General features: G+C 56.6%; 1 protein-coding gene across 1 annotated transcript in view; it reads left to right on the forward strand.

The window, feature by feature from the left end:
* ANO1 (anoctamin 1) overlaps positions 1 to 19,599 on the forward strand; it is a 169,761-nt gene that overhangs the window by 84,987 nt on the left and 65,175 nt on the right. The window contains exons 4-7 of the mRNA XM_065937963.1: positions 12,994 to 13,092; positions 13,872 to 14,023; positions 15,553 to 15,607; positions 18,653 to 18,704. Coding sequence (XP_065794035.1) covers positions 12,994 to 13,092; positions 13,872 to 14,023; positions 15,553 to 15,607; positions 18,653 to 18,704 — 358 coding nt within the window. The remainder of the gene's footprint in view (positions 1 to 12,993; positions 13,093 to 13,871; positions 14,024 to 15,552; positions 15,608 to 18,652; positions 18,705 to 19,599) is intronic.

Here is a 19,599-nt window from a genome sequence, read left to right on the forward strand (position 1 = left end):
TCTAACCATGTGGTTAGTTCCCCTGGCAACCAGCCCCCACCCTTTGGAAAGGAATCACTCTCCAAAAAGTCACCTCATCCACCTAACAAGAGACACCTTGACTGCTCTCCCCACTTAGGAAATTCCCAGAGTTTTAGGAGTTCTGTGCCAGGGCCGGGGGACAAAGACCAAAAATGTATTTCTTATTACTAATACAAATCACAAGGTCACAGTGACCCCAAATTTCAGTGATGATTTGGTTCTATAACCTCAAAAGGTTTTCAGCAGTTGATTGGGCCTTTTTAAAAAAAGAAAAACTTTGGGCCACACCTCGCAGCATGTGGGATCTTAGTTCCCCAACCATGGATTGAACCCACACTCCCTGCCTTGGAAGGCAGAGTGTTAGCCACTGGACCACTGGGGAAGTCCCTGATTGGGCCCTTTTTAGATGAAAATGTTACTGTGGCGTAAACCAGACAATTCAAGATTTCAAAGCAGCTGGAGTTGAGCATGAACCATCTTCCTGTGGCGTCTTCAGATCATAAGCGACTTTTCCAAGGCCCCTGTAGCCCCGAGCTGTCCCCTGAGGTGAGTCAGGCCCCAGGCAGCCTGTTGCCTTCCCCTGCTCGAGACCAGAGTCTATTCAGGGGCCGCTCGGCACAGGCAGCGTGCGGGGTGTGCACAGGTCCATGCCAGCGCGATTAGCGGAGAGACGCCCGGGATGACTCATTCCTGAATGTGCTCTGATTACAAGAAGTGAGAGGGTCTGGGGAACAAGATAGCCTCGGAGAGAGCCCAGCCACACAGCCTTGTCCACTGCGAAACAAAACTGGGGCTTATGCGTGCTTGCCCAGGGAGAGAGAAATCCCTGGACTCCACTGGATACTCAAACAATGACCCCCAAAAGATGAAGAGACTTAAAGTGGGATTTCTCAGCCTTGGAGTTGCTGGCATTTGATATCTTGCAGCATTCCTAAATGCAACCGAAAATGTCCCCAGATGTCACCAGTGTCCCCCGGGGCCCCAACATGGAGGGCCAGCTGGACAGGCTGGACCAGGGGCAGGGATGAATGAAATGAAAGTTGCTCAGTCGTGTCTGACTCTTTGCGACCCCATGGACTATACAGTCCATGGAATTCTCCAGGCCAGAATACTGGAGAGTGTAGTCTTTCCCTTCTCCAGGGGATCTTCCCAACCCAGGGATCGAACCTGCGTCTCCCACATTACAGGCGGATTCTTTACCAGCTGAGCCACAGGGGAAGCCCAAGGGAAGCCCAGGAGTAGGGATGGGGGGATGCAGAAGGACAGTGATGCAAGAGGAATGGGGGCAGATGAGCAAGTCCCCCCCACCCCGAGACGTCTGCTGGCCCGGTCGTCTGCAGTTGTGACCAGGCAGGGTGTGCAGGTCACAGGGGTTGCAGAGGTGTGTGATCCCCTTCGCTCCCTCAGGGTCAGCGGGTGTGTGAGGCTGAGCCGCTCTGGGGCAAAATGGGCTTCGAGCCCCACACCCATGGGGCCCCTGTGTGCGGTGCAAGTCTTTCTCCCGAGTCAGGTTTATTGTTGAGCAGACATCCTGTGATGACCGGGGGAAGACCAGCCTGGCTGAGGGCACTGTGGGGGGGGGGGCTGGATCCTAGAGACACAGAACATTGAGTGTCCCGGGAGAGGCTTCCGATACCCACGGCCACAGACTGTGGGCAGGGGGGAGGCTTAAAGCAATACTAATTGATTCTCTCCCAGTTCTGGGGGCCAGAAGTCTAAAGTCAAGGTGTCAGCAGGACTGCGTGCCCCCCAGTCTCTGGGGGAATAACACTCTCAGCTCTTACAGTTTCGGGGGCTCCAGGCGTTCCTGGGTTTGTGGCCAGGAACAAACCCCCAGCCTCTGCCTCCTCCTCACACTGCCTCCTCCTCTCTGTGCATCTCTCCTCTTCTTGTAAAGACACCCATCATTCTGCATAAGGCCCACTAATCCACTGTAACCTTATCTAACTTGATTCATCTGCAAAGACCCCATTTCCAAATAAAGGCCCCCTCGCAAATATGGGGAGTTGGGATGTGGGTGTCTCTTTTGGAGGGCACCATTCACCCCACCTCAAAACTGAGCCTTTATACATGAGTGGTTATCCCAGGAGTGGGGGAAGCTCACGCAGGACCCCTCAAGGTGCAGCCATGGGTGGGGCAGGCACGGCTCGTGGTTGGAGGGCTGAGCAGGGCAGGTGGTCTGGCGGGGACCAAGCCTTGGCCTGGCTGCCTCAGTGCAAGGTCCCGGGGTGTGCACGGAAGCCCCTGAGGTTGTCAGGATGCAGGTTCAGACTCAGCAGGTCTAGGAGTGCCCCACACTGCGCTTCTCACCAGGGTGTGTAAACTGCTGACCCTGCTCCATGCTTGGAGGTGTGAGGAGTGTGCAGGTGTGTTTCCCCAGGAGCCGTCAGAAACTTCCCCAAGGAAGGACACCCCCCCAGTGTCCATGCAAGTCCCCAATCCCCTGTCCAGTGCCCCAGAGGGAGCCCAGACAGAGACCCCCACACACACTGGGTGCCCCGCGCCAGGAACCCAGCGGAGGTGGGAGTGGTGGGCCTGGAAGAAATGTGCTCATAACTTCATGTATAGGACGCATGGAGGCTGAGCCTGGCTGACTAGCTGTGATCACAGGTGTCCCACTTGCACCCCACCCTCTCCCAGGCACTGTGGGCCCAGAGGAACTCAGCTTAAAAGTTGCTTCCCCAGCCACCCACAAGAGGGGCCCTGGTTGTCAAATCAGAATCTGACACCTTGATCCAGAAGACGGTCCCTGAAGTCAGTTTCACACATGAGGGTCCAGAAGGGGTGTCATGTCAGAGATCCCTGGGGCAGCAGACAGGATGGAAATGATGGGGAAAGCTCCTGGAGGGAAGCGGCCAGGCCTTCCTTCTCCAGAAGTGCCTCTTCTGCCCACCCCCCACTCCTCTGCCCCTCCGATGGCGTTGGGATCAGCGGCCAGGGTTCCCAGTAAACGGACAAGAGCAGCTTGTGGGCCAACATGTTTCCTTATAACTGAAACCCATCAGCATTTTTCAAGTCCAGCCTCAAAGCCAGAGCATTATTTATGTCCAGTGGTCATTGCCGAGAAGGCCACACAGTAAAATCCCGGCTAAGTACTGGGGGTGACCGAGGCCTGCACTGCCCTGATGTTGAACTTGACTCTGGCTTTGGCAGAATTGTTAAGGCCGCAGACACGTGAACCCTACAGGGTCAGTTTGCTTTCATGCTGCCGTTCAGGGCTCGCCACCGCACCCCAGGGCTGGCGGGCTGTAGTTTCTCCTCGTTCCTCCCCAGAGCTGGTGTGGGCCGCGGCGGCATCTGTTTCCCGTCTTTGTGGAAGTTGTTTTTTGAAGAGCAAGCGAGGAGCTGCCTGTAGGAGGATGGGAGCCGCCTCCACACCAGACTCCAGGAGGCTCGGTCAGGCGGTGAGGGTACCTGAGCTCCCAGGGAGGCTCAGACCCCGCCCAGCCCCTCTGAGGCCACGTGTGCAGGCCCAGACCCAGCCCAGCCACTTCCTGGGGGCCAAGCAGCCTCAGGCACATGGCTTCCCCACTCGGGACCTCAGTTTTTCCATCTGTAGAATGGAGGTGATGGCACGTTCTTCCTCCCAGGGGGGTGGGAAGGGTTGCCATGGAAACAGGGAGTGGGGAGAGGCATGTTTCTTGCAGTTTCCAGCTGAGGGCTTGTGGGCGTGAGCTGGTGTCCGAGACCATACCCAGACTTGGCTAAGCGCGGTGATGAGCATGGAGTGGGGTTGGGGGGGGGCGGGTCTCTCCTCATGGCCTGGACATTGGGGTGGGGGTTCTCCACTCTGAGTCACCTCAAGTCTAATTTCAACAACTCCGTAAGTAAGGACAGTGCAGCAACAGATGTTCTCGGGGATTTGTCAGCCTGGACGCAAACCCCCACCCCCACCCCACCCTCTGTGGGCGCCCTGACCCGCTTTGTGGTACAGGGGTCTGGTCCCTTTTCCGAGGGAAGGGACTGAGGCCCTGAGAGGTGGGGCAAGGAGATCAAGGCCACTGGGTCCGACAGGGGCAGAGCCAGCAGTTGAACCTGGGTGCTGAGTCCTCATGTCACACTCTGCCCTGAACCGTGAGAACTGGACTATAGAGAGGGCTGAGCACCAAAGAATTGATGCTTTTGAGCTGTGGTGATGGAGAAGTCTCTTGGGAGTCCCTTGGACAGCAAAGACATCCAACCAGTCAATCCTCTAGGAAATCAACCCTGAATATTCGTTGGAAGGACTGATGCTGAAGCTGAAACTCCAGTGCTTTGGCCACTGATGCTAAGAACTGACTCACTGGAAAAGAACCTGATGCTGGGAAAGATTGAAGGCAGGAGGAGAAGGGGACGACAGAGGATGAGATGGTTGGATGGCATCACTGACTTGAGCAAGCTCTGGGAGATGGTGAAGGACAGGAAAGCCTGGTGTGTTGCAGTCCATGGGATCGCAGAGTCAGACGTGACTTAGTGACTGAACAACAACAATACATGGTCTTCAGCCCCATCTCTCTCCTACCTCTAGGCTTAGTGCCTATGCCATGAGCCTCTCTTACAGTGAGGTGTCGGGGGCCACTGTCTAGTCCTGAAGCTATTCATATCTCTATTCATAATTCCACCATTACATATTAATTTCTTTGACTATAAAGTTTTTATGTCTCTTGAGTCTTAAGTCCTGAGGCTTTATACACCACACCTGGCTTCCTTTGGGCCTTTCTTGGTTTTGTGGACGCGTACTTGTTATAAAGTGAGTTCTGGACGTGTTTTAAGAGTCTTGTCTTTAAAGTTCCCCAAGGATAGCTCTGCCCGGGTTCCAGGTAGTTGGGCTGAAATCTGTGCCCCTCTGACTGTGGTTCTGATGTCCTCCCATGTCTCTAGGCCGGTTGTGTGCCAGAGCCAGCTCTTTCTGGCTCATCGGGAATTCTGCCAGCTGGATGTTAACCCTTTGGTACATGAATCAGGCCATGGCGGGAGTGTTTACACCATGGAAACTGGCAAATGATGCAGCTACAGATCAGGATTGGTTTTTCTTCCTGGAGAGGAGGGGGTTGGGGCAGGGGGACTGCATACCTTGTCAGCATGCCCCTGCTCTATGTCCCCATGTCTCCCTTTCCTGAAGAGGTCAAGTGTCTTCCAAAGTGTCTGTTGTATTTTCACTTCTCGTTATGACACTTTTTTATTTCTGCAAGTTCTGGTTGGTTCTTTTCCAAGTTGGCTGTGTCATTTTCTTTAATAGTTTCCTGTCCTTTGCAGGACCTTTCTATCTTGAGGTTTATTTCTCTAAACGAGGTGAGCTTAGCTGATTTATTGGATTTATTATCCATGTAATCCTCTCAGAATCCCAAAGCTGAGGGGGTCACTTCTGCTGGTTCTCCTCCAGCTGTCTTTCATCCTGGTGGGCCTGGCGCTCTTCCCCACTGGCCACCACCCTTACATAACCCATGGGGCAGTTCCCAAGCCCAGGAAGAAGGTGCCCTTATCCAGAAAGGCTTGGCACTTGCATTCTCCACTCATCTGGGGGCATTATGGATAGGACCACCCTGAGCCAAGGTCACGGGCTGACGTGCCTGGACCCACTGGGATCCTCACCCACTCCTTCTCCTGCTCGGCAGCAACACCACCTTCCTTGTAATTCCTGGGACTGGAGGAGGGAGGCCCTTTCTGGGTCAACTGAAAGTGTTGTCTTCTGGAAGTCCAGCTCCATGGGGAAGGAGGGTTCCCCATCTTGGGCGGTTGCTCTTCTGGGTCTTCTCCGGTCTTCAGCAACTTTAAGACGTGACACTTTTTTTTTTAATTGTTTTCCATGAGAGGGTGAATCTGAGTAACCTACCCACCCATCATCAAAGCAAGACTGTGAATGAATACATGTCTTTTATTCTTTCAACAAGTCAGGCCTTGGGAGCCAGACCCTATGCCGAGAGCTGAGGGGTAAATCCTCCCCAACCAGTCCTGCAGCCCCAGCTCCCTCAGAGACTGCGTGCTGGGTCCTGGCTCACTGGAGACAGTCGAGGGTACCATGTCCAGGATGTGTAGAAGGCATGCTTGTGCCAGCGCCCCATGTGACCGTGCCCGAGTGACCGCAACCGCTCCTCCTGGGCGGTGCAGACGTGGGCAGCAGGAACCACGGGGCAGAAATGCCTCCCTGTGGACCCTTGCCCAGGGACTGGGCACTTTCCTGTCCCCTCCGGGACCCTTCCGGGTGAAGGGCGGGCGTGAGCAAGTCAGGGTCAGCCCCCAGTGGTGGTCCCAGACTGCCCCCTCATCCACGAGTATTTAAGTGAAGCCAGCGATGCTGCCAGAGGTCGGGGATGGGCCGTGGGAGCATCCCTGGCCAGTACACAGTAGAAGCTCAGCAGGACTGTCCCCCCGGCCCCCTGGATCACTCAGCAAATATCATCAAGCCAGGCTCCCGTGAGATGACACGTTCAGGTGACCCAGAAAGAGCCCCTGTCTTCCCACTCCGGGAACTGGAAGGAGGGCGGTCCTGGCACCGAGCAGGAGAAGGAGGGGATGAGGCCCACCCCATGCCAGATGCTCTCCCTCCTGGGGGGCACGTCGTTCAGCTAAGCAGACAGACCAAGCCTGGAGCCAGCCTTCCAGCTCAACCCACGCGGGACCCCGGTGCCAACAGGAAGAGCAGGCAGGCCCCAGGGCTGCCAAGAATGCACCCGGTCATTAGGGACTGACCAGGCATCACGGGCCTTGAGCACACTCGAGGAGAGCACAACCCTTCCCTCAGAGCATCCTCAGAGGCCCTCCGGGTGGTGTTATCCTTGGAGCTGCGGAAGCTGAGGGCACAGAGAGGGGCAAGTTGACCCCAGTTGACCTCCCACTGGGGCTCCAGGGTTTCCTGGCCCGGCGGTGCCCGGGAGCTGTCCTGTGTACCCCTGCCGTGTACACACGCTCCCCACAGCTCCTGCTGGACCATGAGCCGGGGTGGGGTGCACACACAGGATGCCGTGGAGGCGCCCCCACCACCCTCGGGCCTGCATACTCAGCACCCCCTAATTCCCTGATGGCAGTGACAGGGCCCTCTGGGGTGGGCTGGGGAGGTGTACTGCCCCGGAGCCCTCCGGGGGCATCTAGGGACCCCATGCTCGGCCTCGCTGAGGCCAACCTTCCAACAACCTCGGAGCCCGCCCTTCAGCAGAGACGGGTGACCGTGATGTACAACAGGCAGACTCAGGCAGCCGTGGGGACGAAGAGGGGCCCTTGGCATCCTTGACCACCAGGAATCCGCCCCTGCCCCCCACCCAGGGAACGTTTTTGCTTGTTCTGTGATTCCCTTCTTCCTTCTAAAAGGAAAGTGCCAGGAGCGACTATGGGGAGGTCTCTGTTCCTGTGAGTTGAGCCGGGAACGGAGGTTTAACCCCGTCCAGTATGTGCTGGGCAAGCCTCCCTCTCCCCTCCCCCACCTTCGATGGAACAGTCCCAGTCACTCTTCTGGGCCTTCTTGGCTCTTTAGCAACTTTAAGGTGTGACATTTGTTTTCTTATTGTATTTCTTTGTCCAGCATTTCGTGGCAGTCCATTGCAAGGGCCCTGATCCCGTCCCCTCCCCGAGCCCCTTGGCCCTGCCCACACTCACGCCAAGGCCCCTGGGGTTCTGTGCCCTCCAGACTCCTCACCCGAGGGGCCAGTCCCAACAGAAGCCACTGCTCTGCGGCGTCCGCCTGGAGGAGGGGACCGGCGTCTCACGATTTCTTCCCGCCAGGAGCAGACTGCTGTCAGGCCGGGCACCAAGGTTTAAAACATCCCATATGTGTTCTCATCCTACAAGTCCCACGACCCTTTCCCGATCCTGCCAGATGTTTTTCTGGAAGGAACCCTGTCGCTCACGTAAACAGCAGAGCGTGTTTTCCCAGGGATGCCGGCCCGGGCACTGCTTCTTGACCACCGTCGAGACAAGTCTCCACGGACTCGGAGGAATATATTTTGGGTCTTTGCGTGCAACTGAGCGCACAGAAATAAACCTGGGCTGTAACAGGAAAGACGGGGTTGGCCGTATGGGGCCATCCACAGACATGTCACAGCGCCCCATGTGGTCAGCCCCATGCCTGGGAGCCCCAGGCTAGAGGCTTGGGTCTCGGTGCCCCACGGCTTCCTAGGGTAGCGGAGGCGGCTTCCAGCTTCTTGGCAAAGAAAGTCTGTGCAGGGGTGGTCTTAGCGGCCTCAAGGTCGTGTAGAGGCGGCATGGCCCCAGCCACGGGGTTGGGCAGGGTTGCTGAGAGCACCAGGAACTCCCCCCAGCTGTGAAGCAGGTCATGTATGGCAAAGCGGAGCAAAAGGTGGGCTCAGAGAGGCGGAGTCACTCGCCAGACACAGCACAGCACCAGACCGGGACTCCGACCCAGGCCGCTGAAACCACGGCTCCCCCCTGTGCCCATCCGACCTGCCCCTCGAGGGCAGCAGGAAGATCCGGGCTCCCCTGGCCTGGGCGCCCGGGCCTGCCTCCCCTCGTGTGTGCTGGGATGTGTCCATTCCCAAACGCATGCGCTGTGTCCCCCGGCCCTGGGCCGTCACGTCAGGCCCCAGGCTCCCTGCAGGTGAGCCCCACGCCCACCAGTGCACCTCCGAGCCCTGCGCATCTGGTCCCTGTGCCCGTGTCCTCATCCTCACTGTCTTCTTGAGTCAGCCCCAGGACTGAGGTTCTGGAACCTCGCTTCTTCAAAGCTCCCTGCACCAAACCCAGTGAGGCTCTCCCATGTGGCCTCATGACAAATGTGGTGGGCTGAGTGGTGACCCCGAAAGCTGTCCATCCTCCTGCCGGCTGCAAAGGTGACCTTATTCCAATGAAAGTTCTTGGCAGATGGAAGTAAGTTACTGACCTTTGCACCAGATCACCCGGGATGCATGTGGACCCTAAATCCAATGACGGGTGTCCTTGGAAGAGAAGAGGGGGTGATCTGAAGCACAGAGCCACCCAGGGGAGAAGGTTTGTGCAGATAGACGCAGAGGTCAGGGTGATGTAGCCACAAGCCCAGGGGGGCCTGGAGTCCCCCAGGGGCTGGACCAGGCCAGAGGGACCTTCCCCTGCAGCCTCTGAAGGGAGCTCAGTCCTGCCCACACCTTGATCACGGGTTTCTGATTCCAGAACTGGGGGAGAATGAATTTGTGTTAAAACTGTCCAGTCTGTGGCCAGTGGCTGCAGCCGCCCCTGGACACTGACCGTGAACTTGCCAGTTCCAAGGTGAGAACAGTGGCAGGACCCGCCCCCCCCCCACCCTAACCCCCCCCCCCCCACACACACACACAACCTTGTCATGAGGTTAAATGAGTTAATATGCACAGATGCCTGAATCAGGAACTGACACTTGGATCTCAGCCCCTTTCACCTCCTCCTCCTCCTCGTCATCACCATCATTGTTAGGGGCCCTCATCCACTTGTTCAGCGGACACGTGGTGCTCTTGCATGGCCCCGATGTGGGCAGCAAGGCCAGCGAGCTGGGAGGTTCCACACAGGACTCACCCTGCCTCCTGGGGCCACATGGACAAGGCCTGTGCAGTGACACAGAGGCCCCGGGAGAGGCTGGATCCTCTGGTCATGGGAGGCGTGGGGGCCTCATCGTCAGAGGTGGAGGGGAGAGCCGGGCTCATCCAGGGGAGTGCAGCCCTTCACTCAAAGTGGGGGAAGAACCCCACATGGCACGTGGTGTCTGGGAGGCTCCCCTTGCCCTGGTGGGCTGTGTTTGGCCCACTGAGGACTTTTTTCTTAAAGAGCATCCTAAGTGACTTCAGCTCCACAGCTTTTTGCAAAAACCTACAGTGATCCCAAGAACTCTGTACACTCCAAGGGTGGTGACTGGACCTGGAGCCCAGCACAGACCCAAGTCAGTCCTGCCCTGAGTCCCACGGTTTGGCCACACCATCCCCCTTCCATGGCCTGGCTTTCTTCTGCCAGGATCCCCAAAATGGTGGAAAGGCAAGTGTGGCCTCAAGCTGAGGGGCCCAGCATGGGCTCCAAGCCCCTGGGGGTCCCCTTGGGAAGTCTGGTGGACCATAGTTCCCACTGCCATCAGGCAGCTCTGTCTCAGGGAATGTCGTGTTTCTTTGCTTTATGTTGTGATGCAGCACCCCAGTTATCTCAGGGTGATTGGGAAGTCTGTTAGTGTTACATGCGCCCGCCTTAGATGGGGAAACATTATTGCTGCATTGACACTGCTCACTCGATACTGGGAATCTGTTAAACACAAATGGCAAGGGGAACAGAGAAAAACAGCAAAAGAAAAATAGAGAGTTGCTGGGCTGCTTCAGGCCTCACCTGTGATTAAGAGTGTGTACAGCCTGCACATGAACCCGGGTTCCCACACCCACCAGCCACAAGGTGCCAGGCCCTGATTTTAGACCCCCAGCTTCACTAAGGAGTCATTGATAGATTCAGTTCTGTGTATTTCAAGTCTACATTGTGATGACTTGATGCCCATAGATGTCATGGAATGACTGCCCAACATATGCATCGCCTCACACAGTTAGCTCTGTGTGTGTGTGTGTGTGTGTGTGTGCGTGCATGTGTGTGTGTGCACACATGTGTATGGTGAGGATGCTTTGGTCTCGCAACACCTTTCAAGTACACAGTACCATATTATTAACTACGGTCACCCTGCTGTTCGTCAGGTCCTCAGAACTTTATCTTATAACTGAAAGTTGGTCCCTCTCACCTACATCTCCCCATCCCCCTGACCAGCGCCTGGCAACCGCTGCTCTACTCCATGCCTGTGAAATAGGCTTTTATTGATTCTACACGTAAGTGATACCATACAATACTTGTTGCTCTGTCTGACTAGTTTCACTGAGCAGACTATCCTCCAGGTTTGTCTGTGTGGTCACAAATGGCGGGACTGCCTTCTCGTATGGCTGGATAATACCCCACTGTATCTATCTGCCACACTTTCCTGATCTGCTCACCACTGAACAACCCTCAGACCGTCTCTGTATCTCGGCTGTCGGAGAGCAAGGCTGCAGTGAACCTGGGAGTGCACTTGGCTCTCCGAGAGTCTGATGTCATTGTCTTGGGCTGGCTACCCAGAAGTGAGATGGCTGGGTCAGATGGTGGCTCTCATTTTGATTTTCTGAGGAACCTAGGCTGTGACTTCACCTCTCCAAGCCTCAGTGTCCCCATCCATGAAGGGAGCAGTGGTCCAGGCTTCCCCATCGAGCTCGTTGTATTACTGAGCCCAAGCTTGTTCTGCTAGCCACAGGACAGGCCAATAAATGGGGAGATGAGTTGCTGGAACAAGGAATAACGACTTTAACCAGAAAGCTAGTAAACCGAGAACAGCAGACTAGCGTCTCAAAAAACCATCTTCCCTCAGTCCAAATTCGGGCTCCATTTATATAGGAGAGGGAGGGAGCGGGGGCGGGGCGGGGGGGGGGTCTGCCGGCTTGGGGGCGGGGCTTACCGTAGCACTTACCAACGGCTGAGCAGGACCTCTAACGGTCGCTGGTGGACAGTTCCTCACTAATGGCCGCTTGCTTGGGGGCGGGGCTTACCATGGCACTGACCAATGGCTGAGCAGGACCTCTAACGGTCGCTGGTGGACAGTTGCTCACTAATGGCCGCTTGCTTGGGGGCGGGGCTTACCATGGCACTGACCAATGGCTGAGCAGGACCTCTAACGGTCGCTGGTGGACAGTTGCTCACTAATGGCCGCTTGCTTGGGGGCGGGGCTTACCATGGCACTGACCAATGGCTGAGCAGGACCTCTACCGGTCGCTGGTGGACAGTTGCTCACTAACGGTCACTTGCTTGGGGAAAGGGCCCATTGTGGTGCCAGCCAGTGGCTGAGCGGGGCCGCGATAGCTCGAGCCTGCCTTGCTGCCGCTGCACCCGGGTTGAAAGGTGTGACACCAGAAAGCTTCCAGGTCTGAGGACGTGCCAGACGCTCCAGCAAGGTCGTTCCCGGGCTCTCGGCAGAGAGAGGTCCACAGGCAGCAGAGAGCGAGGTGGCCACCGTGGTGCTGGGACCACTGTCTGAGGTGGCGGGCACAGTGGGCTCAACCTGCCGCCGGCCCCACCGGTCAGCTCGCACACCGATGAGGTGGCCCTGGAGTGGGGCCCCCGCCCTCCCGCCCACTCGCACACTGGGTGGACTGCGGGAGCGGCCGTCCTGGTGGGCTAGGGGCGGAGAAGTACAGGCGGAGCGGCCCCTGCGTCAGTGGAGTGCGGCCCCCGGCGCCAAGGAGGGCGGAGGGAACAGCCCATCTCGCGTCGGGTTCGGGCTGTACCGGTGTGGCAGGGAGAGGCAGCTGTTACCAGTGGAGTCGGTCCTCAAAGTTCTTGTCATAGTTTGTGTGGTTCCTGGCCGAACGGCACTCAGTGACCCTCTGCTGCCTGATCCTGTCATTCAGACGCGCTGGACCAGAGAGAAATCACTGTCCAAGTTCGCAGCAGCTTAGTCAGGGTGATGGACTTGCACACAGGCGGGTCTCGAGCCGCTCACATTAGGATAAAGGCAGTGCAGACCCAGGGAAGCTGGCGGACAGGGGCTGGGGGTGGGGTGGTGGCCAGATCCAGTCAGAGGTGTGTCCTGACCCGCAGAGTTGCCTGGAGGGAACCATCTTCACTGTCAGCTCCTCAGCCCTGCTTGGGGACCCTGGGGACACTGATTACACCCCCTCAGTCGAAGGGCCTGGAGTCTTGGATGTGAAAGGTCTTACGTGGCTCAGACTATTCTGGGGGCCCTCAGCTTCCCCTCCCCAGTACCTCCCAGGTGTTGTGGGATCAGGACTTCCCTCCAGGCACCGCACCCAACCCCTCCCTGTTCATCACTGCTGTGGGATGCCAGGGGCCCACCCAACCCCCAGCTTTCTTGTGCCATCTGCAGGGGATTCTAAGGGTGCCAGGGAGCATCATCAGAGGAGCCCAGAGTTGATGAGTAGAAGGAGCCCCACCTGCTGCCATCTTGTAAACTGTAGTTGCCCTGAAGGTAAAAATGATTTTCAGCCCCAAACATCTGTCCACGCTGACTGAGGCCTTCTCCCCTCTTTCTAGACAAAAATTCACGGGGTTGGATTTGTAAAAATCCACGCACCCTGGAATGTTCTGTGCCGAGAGGCCGAGTTTTTGAAACTGAAGATGCCGACAAAGAAGGTCAGCGATGATGCTTCTGCTCCCAAGGGGCCCCGGGTCTGTGTGTCAGGGAAGCCGGCAGGAGAACAACATCGGGAGGGTCCGGGTTGTTAGGAAAAAGCCCAAGGGAGCTTCAGCCACCCACCCACCCCGGGAGGGCAGGAGGTTTCCAGGGTCCCTTGGGAGGGCGGAGGTTACAGTCTGGGCCCCACGGAGATGGCATAGGAGCCCGGGAGCTTCTCATAAACACAAACACAGGGAAACTTCCTGCTCCACTGTTCCTATGTTCAGTATTTCAGCTGGTTCATCAGACTCATTTCATATGATTACGTTTTCTGGCTTGCTGGGGCTTTTCTTCTTGATCTCCGACAACTTCAAGCTGGGAACCCCATGTGTCCCAGGAGCTCAGGGAGGCCTCAGGGTTTACTTGTGATTGTGAGCGTGGAGAGGGAAGCTCTTCTCAGGAATGTCAGCTTCCAGCTTCTCAAATCCACCAGCATCCTTTGGATTGCCTCTTTTAAACAAATGCAAAGTTGGGGGAAGTTCCTTGGAATGTACTAGAACTGCCCTTTTGACTGGGATCTCCCGAAACTCTGAGCTTTCAGGAAACCCAGCTTTCAGGAAACCCAGGAGTAGAGGAGGCATCCTGGCCCACCCCCCCCCCACTCCCGTTCCCAGGCCGGTCAGCTCCAGGGTTGGTGGGTAGCGGGGAAGGGGCTGCCTCCCCAACCAGCTCAGAAGAGATGTCCAGGGTCAGGGCTCAGCAGATGACGCGCCCCCCTGCCCTGCCTGGTCCACAGCTGTATCACATCAGTGAGACCCGCGGCCTCCTCAAGAAGATCAACTCTGTGCTCCAGAAGATCACGGACCCCATCCAGCCCAAGGTGGCAGAGCACAGGCCCCAGACCACCAAGAGGCTCTCCTACCCCTTTTCCCGGGAGAAGCAACATCTGTAAGTGGGGGCCCCACCTGCCCACCCCTTCCCGGGGAGGGCGGGGCCTGCTGTGTGGTGACATCACCCCACTCTGGACTTGCCCTAATGACACAGTCTGCAGGACCAACCAAAATTCTCCATCCCTCCCCTGTCCAACGAAGTGGTCACTTCAGCCCCTGGAGCATATTCCCGTAAGAGCTTGTGGTTCTTGAGCACAGAAGGGGCCCTGGAGATAACCTCTGAGGTCACTATGAACTGAGGAATTAAGGGGACAAAAATCTCATCTTTCTGCTGGGTGACACTTAGGAAAACTAGCACAGGCCCAAGTGAGGGCAGGCCTGGGCCCCCACCCCTGCCTGATTCCATCCCTCTCAGGATGCATTCTGAGGAACTGGGCAAGATTGATTGTAGCCCCTGAAGCCTGCCGAGCTCTGGGAACTGAGAATTGGAAAGCAGTCCCCCAACCAGAGCTCTAGGGCCTGGGTGTTGCAGCTAGCCGGGCGGCCTGGCAGGGCTGCAGTCTTCTGGAACCTTCCCTCCTCCCCTACTCTTGATGGGCAGTGGGGCGTAGCCACCCGGGTCAGTGGCGGCTGCACGGCCTTGCCGGGCAGAGCTGGAGCGTGGGTGGGAGTGGAAATAGAAAGTTTGGAGTCTGGGAATCCTGTGGGGTTGGGATGACAAAGCTGTGGGGGTGGGAGGCCCCTGGACACCCCTTGTCCCGTGGGACCCACAGAACTGGGCCTCAGCTCAGAACTGGAGCTTCTGCTCTGACCCGGGAATTAGTCATAGGGCAGGGGCCACATGCTCCATCGCTGTTTCCCAGTCCTGCTGGGGATCAGACATGAGAGAGAGGAAGTGCCCCAGCCCAGCTTCCCCCTCCAGCTCCAGGACCCAAGCCCCCGGGCTTGAGAGGGAGACACCTGCCTTCCATGGCCCATAGGGCCCTGGCCTCTCTCAGCTCTGCCACGGCCGCCTCCCTCAGCACCCCATCTTGTAGGCCTGGCTCTCCTCCAGGCTCTGGGCCACCCCCACCCCGAGTTGCCCTCCCCAGCTCAACCCTGACTGTCTTGGGGAGTGGGTGATACTTTCCAGACATGTCCCTCTGCCCTCTAGCCCTAAGACATCTGTGTGGCCCAAGACCTCAGGACCGAAACCATTTGGGAATTACAGTGAGACTGTCTGAAATGTTAAAGTACCCAAGAGTGTGATCACCCTGGTGTCACTGAGGCAGAAATGAAATTGCCCCCGAGGGTGTCCTCGGAAAGAAAAAGGGTCCTTGAAGAGGGAGATCTGGCCACATTTGCTGCTAGGGTCACCTCCTCCGCCCACACCATGACCCCATGTGGGTCTCCCAGCCACCCCAGGGGGTGAGAATGAGACAGACCCTTCCAAACATCCAGGGTTTGGTCACACCCAGCAGGCGAACTGAGCTTTGCCGATTTCACGGTCACCATTCACAGGGGTGGTGTGACCCCTTAGGGCCCTGGAAACCAGGAGAGCCAACTCCAGTGAGCTGTGTCTCTTTTTTCCCCCCAATATTTCAACAGATTTGACCTGTCTGACAAGGATTCCTTTTTCGACAGCAAAACCCGGAGCACAATAGTAAGTATCACTCACTCATGGGAATCCACAGCTCCCCAGCAAGGTGGCCCCCGGGAAACAGGATGATAATTTCATTTCAGCTAAATTCCCCTGGGTGGAGGGGCTCTAATTGTCTGTGATGGAAATAATGAGAATAATAAAACCAGCGGGCTGTGAGGAGCCCAGGGGACCGACGGGTGGATCCTCAGGAAAGAGGCAGAGGGACTCCAGACCCCGCGGGTTATTTCAGAATGTTCCCCTGTCTTTGTGGCTCCCCGCATGCCTCTCCCGCCTCCTTGCAGCTGCCCTTATGGAGTCTGTACGTTCCTCTCTGCCTGGAGGTTTCTGAGCAGGCCGGCCAGGTGGGGCTGATGGTGCGGTGCAGACAAAGGCATGAGGGTTGGGGCTAGATTTCCAGACGAGCAAACTGTGGTTTGAAATCTGACCAGGCCACTCTGCCCTACTCTAGGTATTGGTTTAATATTTATCCAGCAGCCGCCAACTTGTCCACCAGTCATGCTGGGCTGTGCCCAGCTCGGGACCCAACTTCTATCTAAACAAGGATTAACCTGGTGGCCAAGCTGCTGCTTTCCTCTCTTCCCAACCCAGCGAGGAGAGGGGCAGGGCAGAGAGTGGGCAGCCTCTTGACGTTGAGCAGACAGCTGCCCCTCACAGCTGTATCTCGAGGCTGGCAGGCACCAGGCATGGGACAGTGGTGCATGCCGCCTTGGCATAGGGAGCTGGGCCCGATGCCTGGACAGGCAGACCCAGGTCCCACCCACACGGTGTCCCCTCCCAGCCTGGCAGCTTCCGTGGTGGCCTCCTGCTCAAAGGGCTGCTGTGTGCCCCCTCCAAGGGTGACCTGGATGCAGGGCCTACTGTTAGTATTGATTGTGTTATTGGTGAAATTCAATCTCATGATAATAAACAAGGAGGAATTTATTTATGCAGAAATGCCCACGGCCGGTGTAGTTTGGGGTTGATATGCGTCCAGGAGAGGTAACTTCCTCTTGGCCACTGACTGCTCCAGAGAACTGGACCTAGTTGAACCTGAACAGTTTCATTTTTTCTTTGTCATTTTGGGATGAGGGAGGATTGGAATGGCCAGTGGGGAGACCTGGGAACCTGCCATTTCCAGATGTATGTGTGCCCCGGTTTTATATTACTGAGAATCACTAGGATGCTCCTGGAAGGGTAGGGTGCAAATTTGTAAGTTCATTCTTGTTGTCAGGGAGGTGGCCCGAGGTTGCGGGGGGCATATGTGAATGAAGGCTCTGGGCCCCATCTTGTTTAGGATCTGCTTTATAATTGAATTCAGACGTGATCCCCAAGTCACAGAAAGTTATTCTGTCAGAGCCAGTAAGTGTTAGCTGAATCATCCTTGGCCCTGATTACCTCTGGGGTGGGAGTCATTGTCTCCCAGAGACCTTGAAGGCCAGTTTTTAAACCACCAATGCACCAGAGAAACTCTTTGGTGACTCAAAACTCTGCCCTTGGTTAGTTCAATCCTATGGTCTCAGAGACCCAGCATCGTTCTAGACAAGGCTGTGACAGTCCTTCCTGCCTGCTTCCTTGGGCTCCTAGCATTGGGGCAACCCAATGTGCAAGTGGGTAGGAGCCAGGATCATCAGAGAACCACGGGGAAGGGCCAGAGGTTGCCCTTGGGTCTTGGGACTTGAATCTTCCATCGGTAGGCACTAGGGAGCCATAGATGGTTGTGGAGCAAGGTCCTAGAAAAATCACCACCAGTGGCCAGACCTGGAAGTGGGTGGATATGGGGTCACAGCGGTGGTTGTGAACCAGGGCTGTAACTGCATGTGCAAGGAAAGAGGTGATTGCGGGAGAAGCAGCAAGGTCAGGATGAGGCCACCGATGAGATTCAGGAAGTGCTGGGGAGGGAGCCAGTTCACTGGGTGATTCATTCATTCACTCGTCAATCGTCAATCGGTTACTGAGCACCTGGTGTCTTCCCAAGACAGGCGGGAGGGGAGAAGCAACAGGCACGTTGATACTTGGCAAGTGTGGAGGGATCCAGGATTAGAGAGTAGAGTTAGGGAACTCTCTGGCAATCCAGTGGTTAGTAAGCCACACTTTCACTGCTGGTGCCAGGGTTCAATCCCTGGTCGAGGAACTGAGATCCTACAAGCTACGAGGCACGGCCAAAAAGGGAGAGTGAGAGCAAAATTAGAAGGTGGAGCAGTAGGGACCATGGCTTCTCGGTTGCCTGTTTGTTAAGGTGGTCCTGCAGCAACTTAGCTCTTGGGGGACAAGTGTTTCTGGTGAAAGGAACGGCCAAGGTGTAGACCCTGGGGTCCCAGGAGAGGGCCAGTGAGTGAGGGGCAGACAGGAGGCCGGGTTGCTGGGTTAGAACCGGGCAGGTGAACAGAAGTCAGACAGCTCAGGGCCTGAAGGGCACTGGGAGTCAGGGGACCTCGGGGGTCTCGGGGGTTGGAGTGCTATGACCCGAACACCTACAGTGCAGGGTCGATTCTTTTCATCTCATTCTGCAGATGGGGAAACTGAGGTTCAGGGCACGAGGTAGCTGGCTCAAGACCCCACAGCTTCAAGGACTCAAATGCAGGCAGGCAGACCCCCAGGCCTGGGCTCCCAAGGATCAAAGTGAAGTAATTTGTTAGTAAAGATGGTTGGATGGCATCACTGACTTGATGGATGTGAGTTTGAGCAATCTCCAGGAGTTGGTGATGGACAGGGAAGCCTGGCGTGCTGCAGTCCATGGGGTCTGCAAAGAGTCGGACACAGCTGAGCGACTGAACTGAACTGAAAGGAGTTTGAGTTTCTAGAACATCCAGGGCCTCATCAGGGAGTGGTCCTGTGGGCAGGGCCCTCACACCTCTGAATTCCAGCTCACCTCTCAGCCAGAGGGGCAGAAACACGCCGTGCACTGGATGCCCATATCCCTGGGCGCCAACTCAGCAAGGGCCTTTCAAGGTGACCTTGTCCTGACACCATCCTAGGGGGATGTGGGAGGCTGGTCACGGTCACCACCTCCCTTCCCGGCCACCCTCAATGGAGTAACTATGGCCCCCGCCCCTGTCTCCACCACAGGTCTATGAAATCCTGAAGAGAACAACATGTACCAAGGCCAAGTACAGCATGGGTAAGGGCATGCTTGGGGCTTGAGGTCAGCACTTGTCTTGCTGTGTGATCTTCCTCCCCATATTCTCCATGGGGGCTGGGCGACTGGGTTGGGGCTTTCCAGAGGGTTTTGATTTAAGCCTGTGTAACCGTTTCAAGGCAGGAGAGCCGTTCCAGGACCGCAAGGCGGTTTTACGGCCCTTTAAGCACCAAAGGATCCTGGTCTCTGGCTGGAGGCATCGGCGGTGGCCTAACGTGCCTCTCCCAACAGAAGCAGTGAATCCTACCTGCAGGAAACTGGAGGAGCCACCAAGGGGCCTCACCCTGCTCTTGACCCTCTAAGTCCAAGAGGAGGTCGTTAGGGTTCCCGTGGAGGCACCGTCCTCAGCCAGTATCCAGACACACATGCAGCCTGGAAGGTGCCTCCCCCACCTCTCACCCTGGGCCGCGGCCCTGCTGGAAGGGGCGCCCAGATGTGGAACGTGCCACAAAACCATTGCCGCTGGGCTCCTCGGGGACCAGTTTACAGGACATCACAACCACAAGTGCAAAACCTTTCTGATCAAAGCATGCAGAATGGAACCCCCTCCCCAAGGGGGTCCTTTGCCCACAGCGTGGGCTGAATTTAATACAGCAAATCATTTCAGGACAAAGGGATGCCTTTCCCCAGCCTTTCCTTGCTTCTCCTGGAGAAGCAACTGCTGAGAGCTAAGCTCACAGCACAGTCTTTCATGCTCTAGAAGCATCTGAAGTGTTATGGCTGAGGTTCAAGGGTGCAGGGAGGGTCTGGTAAGAGCCTGTACCCCAGGGGAGACCCCCTTCCCTATTGGCTTCCTGTGGGGTGGAGGCAGGAGAGAGAGTGAGATGCTCTCAACTGAAACCTGGGGCAGGCCCAGGATGCAGGGGAGGGGGAGAGG

Source organism: Muntiacus reevesi, chromosome 5 (assembly GCF_963930625.1).
Source record: "Muntiacus reevesi chromosome 5, mMunRee1.1, whole genome shotgun sequence".
In the NCBI taxonomy this organism is placed as follows: Eukaryota; Metazoa; Chordata; class Mammalia; order Artiodactyla; family Cervidae; genus Muntiacus; species Muntiacus reevesi.